This window comes from Bubalus bubalis, chromosome 13 (assembly GCF_019923935.1).
Source record: "Bubalus bubalis isolate 160015118507 breed Murrah chromosome 13, NDDB_SH_1, whole genome shotgun sequence".
NCBI lineage: Eukaryota > Metazoa > Chordata > Mammalia > Artiodactyla > Bovidae > Bubalus > Bubalus bubalis.
The window spans coordinates 14,302,577-14,317,621 of record NC_059169.1 but is presented as its reverse complement, the minus strand read 5'-3'; the positions used below and the strand labels follow the sequence as shown (position 1 = coordinate 14,317,621).

General features: G+C 40.9%; 1 protein-coding gene across 1 annotated transcript in view; it reads right to left on the bottom strand.

Moving 5' to 3' along the window:
* Window positions 1-15,045, bottom strand: part of LOC102415544 (ATP-binding cassette sub-family C member 4) — a 224,710-nt gene that overhangs the window by 200,484 nt on the left and 9,181 nt on the right. Inside the window, exons 2-3 of the mRNA XM_045162438.1 lie at window positions 9,965-10,075; window positions 9,296-9,416 (exon numbers count right to left, since the gene is read on the bottom strand). Of these exons, the coding sequence (XP_045018373.1) occupies window positions 9,296-9,416; window positions 9,965-10,075 (232 nt within the window). The remainder of the gene's footprint in view (window positions 1-9,295; window positions 9,417-9,964; window positions 10,076-15,045) is intronic.

The window sequence follows — 15,045 nt, the reverse complement described above, 5'->3', positions numbered from 1 at the left end:
TGGGCCACAAGGCATGTGGTATCTGAGTTCCTGGACCAGGGATCAAACCCATGTCCACTGCACTGGCAGGAAAATTCTTAACCACTGACCACTAGGGAAGTCCCTCCTCTGTCTGTTCTTGATCCTAATCCTCAACGAGTAAGACATAAAACAATTGAGAAAATGTTCATTAGCAAACTTGAAACTAACCAAATGAAAACCTTTTGGATAGCAGGAACAATATTAAAAATTGTTCCCATAAAGCCTTCATCTTTGACACCAACCTATAACCCAGTGAATAGCCTTCTCACAAAACAACTGGGAACATAGTTCTTCCTTCACAAGAATTCTGCATAACTGTGAAACTGTAAAAGATATTTAAAACAGTCCAATATAATACCACAACTATCATTTCAAAGTTCTATGAGAGTCTCAGAGTCTCTGAGGCAGACATCTCTTGGTGGAGTCCTTGTTAGTTAATCTCCTGCAAGCACTTGACATTCTGGCTCACCTCTTGCTTCTTAGGGGAACTTATAGTTTCTCCGCTACATTTCCACACTACTTGAAGTGTTTCTGGCCCAATTCTACCATCTTCAAGAAAAACTGAGTAACTCCCTGAGATGGCCCAAGCCACCACCTTAAATACCATCTCCAGCTAAAGAAAGGTTGGTAGGGACACATACGAGAAGTTAATAGGAAAAGCAGCTAAAATTAACATGGCTGGGTTTGTTACAGAGATTTACTTATTCTCCATTGACAAGATTCTTCTGTGATTTAGAGACATCCTTCTCTTTTTGGTACTGGGAGGAAGACACCTTTACAAATGGAAATTTCCCTCATCAATGTAAATATCCCTCACAGAAGGGTAACTTCTGCTCTATCTTTACAGTTTCTCCTATGTCTATTTCTAAAAAAAAAAAAAAAAAAAAAAAAATCAGCTAAAAATAATCTTTGTGTCAAAAATGCACATTCTCAGGTGACACTTGCTACTACCCTTCAATCATATTCAATGTTTGTAGTTTTGAAATATTTGTAACACCTACAGGAAAAAAAAAAAAAAAAAACTCTGTAGGAAGCAGGTGACAGATAAGCACAGAGCTGTTGTCAGAAAAATATCTCTTGACTCTGAGTCTCAATGGAGGCTGTGGGAGGAGAGGAAGCCTCAGGAGAGAATGCAGAGAACACTGGCCTAGGAGTCTGAACACTGGGCTTCAGAAACCAGGTTGGCCACCTGTGAGTCACATGACCCTAAGCCCATCATGTGCCCACCTGCCCTCCAGGTCTTTGTTTACCTCGAGGAATTGTGGGACAACTAAGAGCCACAACAGCTCAAAGTACTCTAAAACCAACACTAAAAAACAAGTGTAAGCTATGATCATTTTTATGATACAGAAGTCCTGGGAAGAGACCTGCTCTATTAATGGCAGAGGCTGGTTTCACAAAGGGCTTGGAAAACTCAGTGCTGCTCACAGGCCACCATGCAGAACAACTCTTGCGAAAAGTCATTTATAAAAGCCAACATTTCTGGATAGCAATTAAAAGTTTTACTTCTAAGCAGATTTTTTTTTAATTTTTAACCATTATGAATCTTTAAAAAAGAGGCACCTATTTCCCTGACTTCTAAAAGAAAATGGAATAAGGGAGGAGTGGGGAGAATGAGTGAAATAGGTGATGGAGATTAGAAGGTACAATCTTTTAGTTAAAAAAATAAATAGTGAGATGTGATGTACAACATAGGAAATACAGTCAATAATATTGGAATAACTTTGTATGGTGACAGAGGGCAACTAGACTTGCAGTGATCATTTTATAATGTATACAAATATTGAATCACTATGCTATATACCTAAAACTAATATAATAAGTCAATTATACTTCATTTTTTATTTTTAATGGGAATAAAACCTTTTTTATGCTTTTTAAAAAATGAATTAAAAAGCATTCCCATCATTTATGACTCAAGGTCATCACTGTGGATATCATTAACAACTAATGGCTAATGTTATGCTCTTAAGATCCAGCAGGGTACACACAGCAGGTCTGCTCTGCAGGTCCCCTTCTGCTTTGCTCAGTGCCCCCTCCTCCTCTCCCTTGCTGTGTGGACTTCGGTGGTTGCTCTCAGCCCACAGTAACTTTGCCACCAAAGCCTCCACTTTGACACTTTGCCACTTTTCAGCCTCCTGCGTTGAGCAAACTCAAGGGACACTTGGAAGAAAGGGTTGGGAAATAAAGGCAAAAGCCCAGTACAGCTCTTGGGGAACCAGCCCTGAGTCAAGGTACAAAACCCACTGTGGGACTCAGGATTCTGTTTACCTCCTGCCCATCAGCTGAGCTCCAAAGTGAATATTTACACAAACATGTGCCTCCATCAGCCTCCACCTAGACCAGAGACCATCAGCAAAAGTGGCCTTGGACAAACAACAATTAACGGAACAAGGCCGGGCCCTTTCTAATGTTCCTGGGAACAGGACATAAACCCTGGTCACCCCGCCCCTCTCAGGACAAGGGACTGGGTGAACCCACTCTGGTTCTCTGAGGTCACCCCACTTACACACCAGCAGGTGGAGACCTCACCTCTCAGAGAGAAGCCCCGATGACCTGGGGAGGTGTTCTCTGTGTCTCTGGTCCAGGCAGACACTTCAGGCTCCTCCTCTCCACCCTGAGGGCCCTGGGCAGGCGGAGACCTGTCCTCCCCACCCACATTGCCCTTGGAGGTGTACAAAGGGGCGGGGCCAGACATGCTGAGAACTCGCTGCCTGTTCTGTTCTAATTAGGGGTGACCTGTAAATGCCCTAGGTTCAATATCAGCCTGGTACTTATTTCCCCAAGCATTACAGTCACTCAATTCTCATGGGACAGAGGTTCACATACCTTGAAATTCTAACCCCAAAATCCTCACCCTGGACTGGCATGGCCCTACCTCTTCCCACTGGTGCTGCCAGGAATACCTGTGTTGTGGTTGGTCAGAGCACTGTCTGGGAACCACAGATAATCCATGAGTCATCCTGTGCACCAGAGGAATTAAAAAAGGGCTGGAGGTCACAAAATAAATGTGTTCATGTTTTAGAGAATCCTGAGCTGAGTTTAGATCTTTCACCATATAAAATAAAAAGCCACTTAGGGATGTTAATGAGGGGAAAGGTGGTTTCTTAAAGGGCTCCTGGGTCCATCTGAACATAGCATGATGCTACTGCTAATGTCAAAATCCTAGTCACTTCTGGCACCCAGGGTGCATGGTCACCTGGAATCTACCCTCAATTACAATCCCCAATCTGACTTCCTGCTCTAGGAAGTTCTTAGCATCCTATTTATTAACTTCAGGACAAGTTCAGGATGCATGTGTCTTGAGACCTGTAGACAAAGCTCTCAAACTAAGTCTTCCTGGGAATTCCCTAATGGTCCAGTGTTAAGATGCTTTGCTTTTATTCCATAGTCGAAGTTAAATCCCTGGTTGCAGAACTAAGATCCCATAATCCACACAGTCAAAAAGAATTTTTAAATATTTTTTTAAATGAGCATTTCTGACACTGGACAAGCTATAAGTCATTGAGATGGTCAGGATGGTAAGTCAGAGTGCCTGAGACATAATGTCCCTCTGTCCTTTATGCTTTGTGAGACCATGGGCACATTATGGAATTACTTGGCACTCAGTGTCCTCTATTCTAAAACCAGGATAATATTAAGTCAGGAAGGTGGATTCCTCCAGCTCCATTTCTTCTTTCTCAAGACTGCTTTGGCTATTCAGGGTCTTTTGTGTTTCCATACTAATTGTGAAAATTTTTGTTCTAGTTCTGTGAAAAATGTCATTGGTAATTTGATAGGGATCACATTGAATCTGTAGATTGCATTTGGTAGTATAGTCATTTTCACAATATTGATTCTTCCTACCCAGAAACACGGAATCTCTCTCCAGCTGTTTAAGTCTTCTTTGATTTCTTTCATTAGTGTCTTATAATTTTATGTGTACAGTTCTTTCATCTCCTTAGGTAAATTTATTTCTAGATATTTCTTTTTTTTTTTTTTTGCAATGGTAAATGGGATTGATTCTGTAATTTCTCTAATTTTTCATTGTTACTGTATAGAAATGCAAGTGATTTCTGTGTATCAATTTTGTATCCTGCAACTTTGCTATATTCACTGATTAGTAATTTTCTGATACTATCTTTAGGGTTTTCTATACAGTGTCATGTCATCTGCAGTGAGAGCTTTACTTTTTATTTTCTGATCTGAATTATTTTTATTTCTTTTTCTTCTCTGATTGCTGTAGCTAGGACTTCCAGAACTATGTTGAATAATAATAATAACAAGACACCCTTGTCTTGTTCCTGATCTTAGGGGGAATGCTTTCAGTTTTTCACCATTGAGAATAATGTTTGCTGTAGGCTTATCATATATGGCCTTTACTACATTTAGGTAGGTTCCTTCTATGCCCATTTTTTGAAGGGTTTTAATCATAAATAGGTGCTGAATTTTGTCAAAGGCTTTTTCTGCATCTATTGAGATGATCATATGGTTTTTATTTTTCAATTTGTTTATATGGTATATCGCATTGATTGATTTGCATATATTGAAGAATCCTTGCATTTCTGAAATAAACTCAACTTGATCATGGTGTATGAGCTTTTTGATGTGTGGCTGAATTCTGTTTGCTAAAGTTTTGTTGAGGATTTTTGCATCTATGTTCATCATGATATTGGCTTGTAGTTTTCTGTGTTTTTTTGGTCTGGTTTTGGTATCAGGGTGATGGTGGTCTCATAGAATGAGTTTGGAAGTGCTCCTTCCTCTGTAATTTTTTTTAAAGAGTTTTAGAAGGCTAGGCATTAGCTTTTCTCTAAATGTTAACAGAATTCCCTTGTGGAGTCATCTGGTCCTGGGCCTTTGTTTTTTGGGAGATTTTTGATCACAGCTTCAATTTCAGTGCTTGTAATTGGGTTGTTCATAATTTCTATTTCTTCCTGGTTCAGTCTTGGAAGATTGAACTTTTCTAAGGATCTGTCCATTTCCTCCAAGTTATCCATTTTATTGCCATATAGTTATTCATAATAGTTTCTTATAATCCTTTGTATCTCTGCATCCTGTCTTGTAACCTCTCCTTTTTCATTTCTAATTTTGTTGATCCTTTTTTTCTTGATGAGTCTGGCTAAAGGCTTGCCAATTTTGTTTATCTTCTCAAACAACCAGCTTTTAGTTTTATTAATCTTCACTATTGTTTCTTTCATTTCTTTTTCATGTATTTCTACTCAGATCTTTATGATTTCTTTCCTTCTAATTTGGGGATTTTCTTGTTCTTCTTTTTCCAGTTGTTTTAGGTGTAAAGTTAGGTTGTCTATTCAATGTTTCTCGAGGTGGGATTATATTGCTATAAACTTCCCTCTTAGAACTGCTTTTGCTGCATCCCATAGGTTTTGGGTTGTTGTGTTTCCATTGTTATTTGTTTCTAGAAATTTTTGATTTCCCTTTTGATTTCTTCAGCAACCTGTTGGTTATTTAGAAACGTATTGTTTAATCTCCATGTGTTTGTGTTTCTTAGAGTTTTTTTTTTTTTTGTAATTGATATCTAGTCTCATAGCATTGTGGTCAGAGAAAATGCTTGATATGATTTCAATTTTCTTAAATTTACTGAGGTTTGATTTGTGACGCAAGATGTGGTCTATCCTGGAGAATATTCCGTGTGCACTTGAGAAGAAGGTGTATTCTTCTGCATTCAGATGACATGTCCTGAAGATATCAATGACATCCATCTCATCAAATGTATTGTTTAAGACTTGTGCTTCCTTATTAATTTTCTGTTTTGAGTATCTGTCCATTGATGTGAGTGGGGGGTTAAAGTCTCCTACTATGATTGTGTTACTGTCAATTTCTCCTATTATGTCTGTTAGCATTTGTCTTATGTATTGAGGTACTCCCATGTTGGATGCATAGATATTCACAATTGTTATGTCTTCCTCTTGGATTGACCCCTTGATCATTATGTAGTAACCTTCCTTATCTCTTGTAATCTTCCTTTTAAGGTCTATTTTGTCTGATATGAGGATTGCTCCTCCACCTTTCTTTTGCTTCTCATTTGCATGGAACATATTTTTCCAGCCTCTCACTTTCAGTCTATATGTGTCTTTAGGGCTGAAGTGGGTTTCTTGTAGACAGCATATATATGGGTCTTGTTTTTGTATCCATTCAGCCAGTCTGTTTCTTTTGGTTGGAACATTTAATCCATTTACATTTAAAGTAATTATTGATATGTATGTTCTTATTGCCATTTTCTTAACTGTATGGGGATGAGTTTGTAGATCTTCTTTCTTCTCTTGTATTTCTTGACTATATAAGTCCCTTTAACATTTGTTGTAAAGCTGGTTTTGTGGTACTGAATTCTCTTAACTTTTGCTTGTCTGAAAAGCATTTGATTTCTCCATCAGTTTTGAATGAGATTCTTGATAGGTACAGTAATCTTGCCTGTAGATTTTTCCCTTTCAGTACTTTAAATATATCTTGCCATTCCCTTCTGGCCTGCAGGGTTTCTGCTGAAAGATCAGCTGTTAAGTGTATGGGGTTTCCATTGCACGTTACTTGCTGCTTCTCCCTTGTTGCTCTTAATAGTCTTTATTTGTGTTTAGTCTTTGTTAGTTTGATTAATATGTGCCTTGGCATGTTTCTCCTTGGATTTATCCTGTATGGGACTCTTTGTGCCTCTTGGACTTGACTGTTTCCTTTTCCATGTTTGGGAAATTTTCAACTATAATCTCTTCAAAAACGTTTTCATACCCTTTCTTTTTCTCTTCTTCTTCTGGGACCCCTATAATTCGAATGTTGGTGGGTTTGATATTGTACCAGAGGTCTCTGAGGCTATCCTCAGTTCTTTTCATTCTTTTTACTTTATTCTGCTCTTCAGAAGTTATTTCCACCATTTTATCTTCTAGCTCACAGATTCATTCTTCTGCTTCAGATATTGATTCCTTCTAGAGTATTTTTTAATTTCAGTATTTGTGTTGTTTGTCTCTGTATGTTTATTCTTCAATTCTTCTCGGTCTTTGTTAATTGATTCTTGCAGTTTCTCCATTTTGTTTTCAAGGTTTTTGATCATCTTTACTATCATTATTATGAAATCTTCTTCAGGTAGCTTTCCTATTTCCTCTTCATTTATTTGGACTTCTGTTTTTTCTAGTTTGTTCCTTCATTTGTGTAGCATTTCTCTGCCTTTTCATTTCTTTTTTTTTTAACTTATTGTGTTTGAGGTTTCCTTTTCCCAGGCTTCAAGGTTGAATTCTTTCTTCTTTTTGTTTTCTGCCCTCCTAAGGTTGGTCCAGTGGTTTGTGTGAGCTTCATATAGGGTGAGATTTGTGCTGAGTTTTTTGTTTGCTTTTCCTCTTATGGGCAAGGATGGGTGAGGTGGTAATCCTGTCTGCTGATGATTGGGTTTGTATGTTTGTTTTGTTTGTTGTTTAAATGAGGCATCCTCCACACGGTGCTACTGGTGGTTGGGTGATGCTGGGCCTTGTATTCAAGTGATTTCATTTGTGTGAGTTCTCACTATTTGATACTCCCTAGGGTTAGTTTTCTGGTAGATTAGGGTCGTGGAGTCAGTGCACCTACTCCAAAGGCTCAGGGCTTGATCTCGAGTTTTGTGTGGGTCTATATATTCTTTTCCACTGGCCAGGTACTCCTGTCCACTCTCAGCTGGTGTTCTGCATGCACTTCTGTGTCTTCCTGATGTATTCCTGAAGGTGTATTCCTGATGTATCATGGAGAGAGATGTACTCCAGGTCCACCTACTCCTCTGCCTTCTTGTTATCCGCTACTAGTACTTCTAATACTACAGAAGATGAGCCCCCACATTTACCAGGTCCTCAACTTCCCACTTCTCTGCCATGACTGCCCAACAACCAACCTTCTGAAAGAGGTTTCACCTTCCTAGATCCCCAGCAGGCAGTATTACTGGGGCTGGACAACTTTGAAATCAACACTCCACCCTGCCCTCACAAGGCACTGCAGTATCTCAGTCACCAATGCCCTCTCAAAGGTGGCACTCCACCCCATATACCTGTCCCCACTCTCTGACACAATGGTCAACCCACCTTTGTCATCAAAGACTCCATCTCCCAGGACCACTCAGTCACCTATGAGCTGACAGATTCCCTGGTCTCTCCAAGTGTGTGGGGCAGACTTCACCTACTCTGCTGCCTGCTACCCACAGTGCCCTTTGGTACAACACAACCTTTAAACAAGAGCCACACCCCCCAACTCTAAACCACCTGGCCCACCCACTTTATCCTCAACACAATGGACTTATGACAACTCACCTTCTCCACCCCTTTCACAGCACCTGCATCTTCCATCCCTTCTGCTCTCACACACTCACAGGCCACCCATGTCCCTATGGCAGAACTAAGGGACCACTGAGAGCACAAGCCACCCAAGTGGGTCTGCAGCAGACATTGAGCAGGCTCAGCCAGAATAGATGGGCTGATGGCACTGTGTCCCCAGGTTGGAACTGTCTCTCTGGGGGATCTTGACCCAGGATCTTCAGGGTCATGAAGGTCATTGACCTCACCACTTTCTGTCTCTGGGTGTCTACTCCACATCCCCTCCTACACCTTCTGCCAATGCCAGGCTACCAGGATCCCCTTTCATGCAGGAAACCTCCCCACATCCAGGGACAGAAACCAGCATGGATGGTGCATGGAGTCTCTGCAATTCAATGATGAAGCTGGAGCTCCTCATCACAGGGAGCTCTGGCCTGGGTGACCCAGCCTACAGGGAAGGAGGCAGTCCAGGGAAGGGTGTTATCTTGGGAGCTCTGGTAGCTCCAGCCCAAATGCAGGGCCATGGGTTCCGTGTCACAGGAAGGGGAGAGATGACTATCCCTTCTTAGGAAAGCATTTATCAGATGTGAATTGGGCAACTTAACAATTACTTGCTGAGCACCTGTAAAACGTCTTAGGTTATCTGGGCTCTGGTCCAAGTTTACATCCTCCAAACCACATTTCTTGAGTTTGTAGTATATTCTTTTGGTCAAGGATCACTTTCAGCATTTATGTTATTTACTGAGCATCAATAATACCCTAATATGGTATAAAATGTCTTTTACTTCCACAACACTATATTTTAACCTGTTAAAAGGAAAATAGTTAATTCCCAGAGGTCCAGTCCTTTAAGCATCTGTCCATTATAAAGATAAACACAACTGCTGGGCTACATTATGATTTCTAGACATTTTATCCTCTAATCTTAAAATACTGGCCTCTCTCCCCACAGATCCCGTCCATCTCAGTACTGACCTGCATATAATAAAAAGCAATGCACAGTATATAAAAGCTTTTACCTCAAGAAGTATAAAAATTCCCAAAACTAAATAGGATTTCCAGTGACACTTGAAGATTGCTTTCACTAAAGAAGGCTCCCGCGCATCTTTCTCAGCTCTCAAAACTTCTTGATCCCAGTACCTGTGACGAGAAACAAAGTACAGTAAAGAACAATGTGTCCACCAGACAAAACAGGGAGGTAGCAGACTGGAGGAAAAGACTTTACTACAGGGCACTCTATGGATGCCCCATAAATGCTGGCTAATTGCTCGCTGGATGCCTGAAAGATGAGCAGTGCAGACCCTGAAGCACGGGAAAAACAGGCCTTGAGGGAAAAGTCTCAGTCTCAGGAAACAAGTTCCTGCCAAGCCTTTGCTGGATTCACAGGGTCATGAGCAGCTCAGGAGAGCAGACACCCTCCTCCAGGGACCCCACCTCGAGGGACAGAGTTTGGCCTCCAGGGTCTTGGCTACAGGTTCTCTCCACTTCCACAAATGCACAGAGAATATAGGCTCCCCAGCTTCCAAAGTGTGTTAAGCCCAGGGTCAGCCTGAGGTGGGTAAGTGTGATGTGTCAGGGGAAGGAGGCTCAGGAGAACCCAGAGGAAGGCAAAGCTCCCCACAACATAACTTTAGCCACACGTGGAAATTCTCAGTCTTCCTCCTCTTCTCCCTGCTGCCTGTGCTTACCCTTGTAGTTCTTCTCCAAGGTGCTGGGAGCGATCTTCCGGAAGCACGGAGTACATGTCATCTTCTTCTAATCTTCTTTTGTAACCAATTTTAAACAAGGGGTTTAGCCAACTGTTAAAAATTAAGAGAAATAGAGAGTCACAGATATACATCACACATATCTAATTAAGTTCTAACTCTTGAGCTTTGTAAAAAAAAAAAAAGAAGAAGAAGAAGAAGAAGGAAAAGAAGAGAGAGAGAAATGGAAGACGAAGAATCAATATAGTGAAAATGAGCACACTACTGCCGGGAGCAGGAGCTCCGCCCGTGGCAAAGGCGGGATCAAGCGTCAGGAGTCCCCCTGGAAATTCTCGAGCATCTACCCCCAAAACCAGAGTCTGTTTACTTTCTGCTTTGTGCTCTCACCTACACCTCTGACTTTACGGGGTGCTGTCCCCCACTACCCCTCTATGAAAAAAAAGAGTTAACTTACAGCTCCAGTTAATAAAATTCCTGGGTGTGATAGTGTTTCAACCTAGAGTTAACTTACAGCTCCAGTTAATAAAGTTCCTGGGTGTGATAGTGTTTCAACCTACAAACTCCTTTGGAAGTCCTCTAGTCTGCCTGAAAAGGTTTTTCCGGCCACATGTGATTGCTCAGAGCCTCCCAACTGTGAGAGGCATGAGATGTTCTAAACTGTCTAAATACAGATTCCTTTGAGCAGTTAAAAGATTGATTAGAAATTGTATTGGTGAAGGGATTTTCACTTGTTGGGCCAATGTTTGCTGCTAAGTCTCCATATCCCTTACTTGCTGTGTCCCTGGCAGTGTATTGATTAATATGATTGGTGTAAGTAGTAGCTTTAATGTTTGTAACCTTGGACCCTTGAGATAATTCTTTGTCTTGTTATAGCCCACCACACCTTTGCCCTATAGGAATGCAACTTTATCTAATGCTTTTGGAGGGTGGTGCCTGACTAATCACCTTTAGAGAAAAATAAGTTTTCTGAAGAAAAGGTCTAAAAATGTTAACAGGCCTCAGGGCCAGAAGATGATGCAAATCACCTAAACTTTTGCATATGATAAGTTTGCAGGAAGAAAGCCTGGCTTACTGCATGACTCTACCCCTTCCCCCATTATCCTCTATGCATAACTTAAGGTATAAAAACTACTTTGGAAAATAAAGTGCGGGCCTTGTTCACCGAAGCTTGGTCTCCCCATGTCGTTCTTTCTTTCACCTTCAGGCTGAATTATTCCGCCTCTTTTCTCCACTGAATTTCCTCACTGAGTTATCCTTATTTCAGCCTCTTTTCTCCACTGAATTTTCCTGCTGAGCTATCCTTATTCTATGACTCTTTAATGTTTAATTAAGCAATTGTTTCCTGATCCTCGCCGATGCCGTCCCCGCTTCAAATTCCCTGGATCCACCGGGGCTGGACCCTGGCATACTACCCAAAGCAATCCACAGATTCAGCACAATCCCTATTAAACTACCAATAGTATTTTTCACATAACTAGGACAAATCATTTCAGAATATGTATGGAAACACAAAAGACCTCAAATAGCTGAATTAATCTTGAGAAAGAAGAATGGAACTGGAGGAAAGAACCTGCCTGAGTTCATACTACACTACAAAGCTACAGTCATCAAGACAGTATGGTACTGGCACAAAGACAGAAATATAGATCAATGGAACAAAATAGAAAGCCCAGAGATAAATCCATGCATCTATGGACACTTTATCTTTGATAAACGAGGAAAAATTATACAACAGAGAAAAAGTCTCTTCAAGAAGTGGTGCTAGGAAAACTGGTAAACTACATGTAAAAGAATGAAACCAGAACACTATCGAACACCACACATAAAAATAAACTCAAAATGAATTAAAGACCTAAAGGCAAGACCATAAAGTATAAAATTCTTAGAGAAAAACATAGACAGACTCTCTTCGACAAATTACAGCAATATCCTCTATGACCCACCTCCCAGAGTAACAACAATAAACAAAAAGGACCTAATTAAACTTTAAAAATTTTGCACAACAAAGTAAACTATAAGCAAGGTGAAATGACAGCCTTCAGAAGAGGAGAAGATAACAGCAAACAAAACAACTGACAAAGAATTAATCTTCACCATATACAAGCAGCTCATGCAGCTCAATATCAGAAAAACTAACCCAATCAAAAAGTGAGCAAAAGACCTAAACAGACTTTTCTCAAAAAAAGACATACAGATGGTTAATAAACACATGAAAATATGTTCAACATTACTCACGGTTAGAAAAAGGCAAACCAAAACCACAATGAGGTATCATCTCACACTGGTCAGAATGGCCATAATCAAAAAATTCTACAAACAATAAATGCTGGAGAGGGTGTGGAGAAAAGGGAATCTTCTTACACCGTTTGTGGGAATGCAAACTGGTACAGCCACTATTTTTGGAGAACAGTGTGGAGATTCCTTTAAAAACTGGAAATAGAACTGCCATTTTGAGTGAGTTAAATTGAGTGAAGTCTCTTAGTTGTGTCCAACTCTTTGTGACCCCATGGACTGTAGCCCACCAGGCTCCTCCATTCATGGGATTCTCCAAGCAAGAATACTGGAGTGGGTTGCCATTTCCTTCTCCAGGGGATCTTCCCGACCCAGGGATCGAACCCAGGTCTCCCACATTGCAGGCAGACACTTTAAACTCTGAGCCACCAGGGAAGCCAAGCAAACTGCCATATGACCCAGCAAATCCCACTGCTAGGCATACACCTCAAGGAAACCAGAATTGAAAGAGATACATGTACCCCAATGTTCACTGCAACACTGTTTATAATAGCTAGGACATGGAAGCAGCCCAGATCTCCATCAGCAGATGAATGGATAAGGAAGTTATGGTACCTATATACAGTGGAATATTACTCAGCTATAAAAAGGAACACATTTAAGTCAGTTCTAATGAGGTAGATAAAGCTGGAGCCTATTATACAGAGTAAAGTAAGTCAGAAACAGAAAGCTAAATCCTGTGTATTAACACATATATATGGAATTTACAAAGATGGTACCAATGATCCTACATGCTGGGCAGCAAGGGAAACACAGATGTAAAGAACAGACTTTTGGACTCAGAGGGAAAAGGCAAGGATGGGATGACTTGAGAGAATAGCATTGAAACATGTATACTATCATATGTAAAACTGATGGCCAGTGCAAATTCGATGTATGAAACAGGGCACCCAAAGCCAGTGCTCTGGGACAACCCAGAGGGATAGGATGGGGAAAAAAGGGGGGAGGTGGGTTTAGGATCGGGGGACACACGTGTACCTGTGGCCAATTCATGTTGATGTATGGCAAAAACCATTATAATATTGTAAAGTAATTATCCTAAAATAAATTTAAAAAATAATTACATATGTGTTTACACACACACACACACACACACACACACTCATATGTATACACTCTAATTCTATACAATGAGAGGCCCTGGAGTAATGACATATTGGTAGCAAAGAGCATTCCAGTCCTTAGATCTTGGGGTTCTGTTTTGTATTCTTTTTTAAACATACACAGTTACATTTCCCTTCTTGTGGTGAGAATTTTTAAGGTCTTATCTCTTAGCAGCTTTCAAATTTGCATAGAGTATTACTAACTATAGTCACCACACCAGACATTACATCTCCATAGCTTATTTATTTTATAACTGGAAGTCTGTGCCTTTTAGGACCCTTCACCCAGATCTTAACTTTCTGATACCCTTCTTCTCTAAAAGGAGCCAAGGCTCCTTGAAGAAATAGCTGGTTCCAAGGTTGGGGCAGTTTATGTAAGCACCTGATAATTAGCTTTTTTGATTATAATATAAATGCCAGACATTAAACTTTGGAGACATCCTTGTCAAAGACAGCCACCTCCAATGAACATGTGCCACCTACACAACTAGATAAAGAGCCAGGCCACCCCACCCATGAAGTTCCCGCTGGAAAAAGCTCTGGTTGACCTGATAACAGACTATCTTGCTGACTGTTTGGTTCTCCCTTCTCACACTTTATTTCACACTCTTGTGTTTTAAATTCACCAATAAAGAGTGACAGAGAAGGCAATGGCACCCCACTCCAGTACTCTTGCCTGGAAAATCCCATGGATGGAGGAGCCTGGAAGGCTGCAGTCCATGGGGTCACTGAGGGTCGGACACGACTGAGCAATTTCACTTTCACTTTTCACTTTCATGCATTGGAGAAGGAAATGGCAAACCAACCCAGTTTCTTGCCTGGAGAATCCCAGGGACGAGGAAGCCTGGTAGGCTGCCGTCTATGGGGTCGCACAGAGTTGGACACGACTGAAGTGACTTAGCATACTTAGCAATAAAGAGTGAACCATCAAAATCCTAAACACCCCACCCTCAACCCCCAAAAGGCAGAATCTCAAGTCCAGACTTACTCACCTGCCCTCTCTCTATTCAGGACCTGCCTGTGTCACCCCAGGTGTGTCTGGTACCCTCCACGACATGTGAATGAGTGATATACCTCATCATTTCAAAGTCCCCTGATGGTTGTTGCTGACACGTGTCTCACAATCGTAAGAACCACAAGAGCCAGTCAAGCCACAACACTGGCTCCAAAAGGAGAATTTCTGTGCGGGCTGCTCATAACTAGTACGAGCCCTGGTAAGCAGAGCCCCAGGCAATCCCGGCAAAAGCCTCACTGTCTACAGCCTAAGACCTACAGGCAGAGAAAGTCCAAGAAGGAACAACTTGCACCATAAAATAAGGAAGCCCTGAAAGAGTCATGAGGTTGTATAGAAAGGACAGAGAAGCCAGCTTGAATGACTTTTGCTAGACAAATCTGGGCTACATTGAGAATCAAAAGAAATAAGTGGCAATGAATAACAACAAATTAAATAAAGAAAGGATGTCTGAATCCATGTTGTTACATTAACAGGAAAGAAAAGAATGCTCTTGCAAACAGAGGCAAACAAACACAAAAGGAGTGATGGAGTCAGAAAATTATCAATGGAAGTTAAAACCAGTGGGTGAAAGTTTGATATGGAAGATGGTATCCATATAATCTCAAATTCTCTCTCTGCAAATTACTTATTATAAAAGGGAATAAAACAGTTAA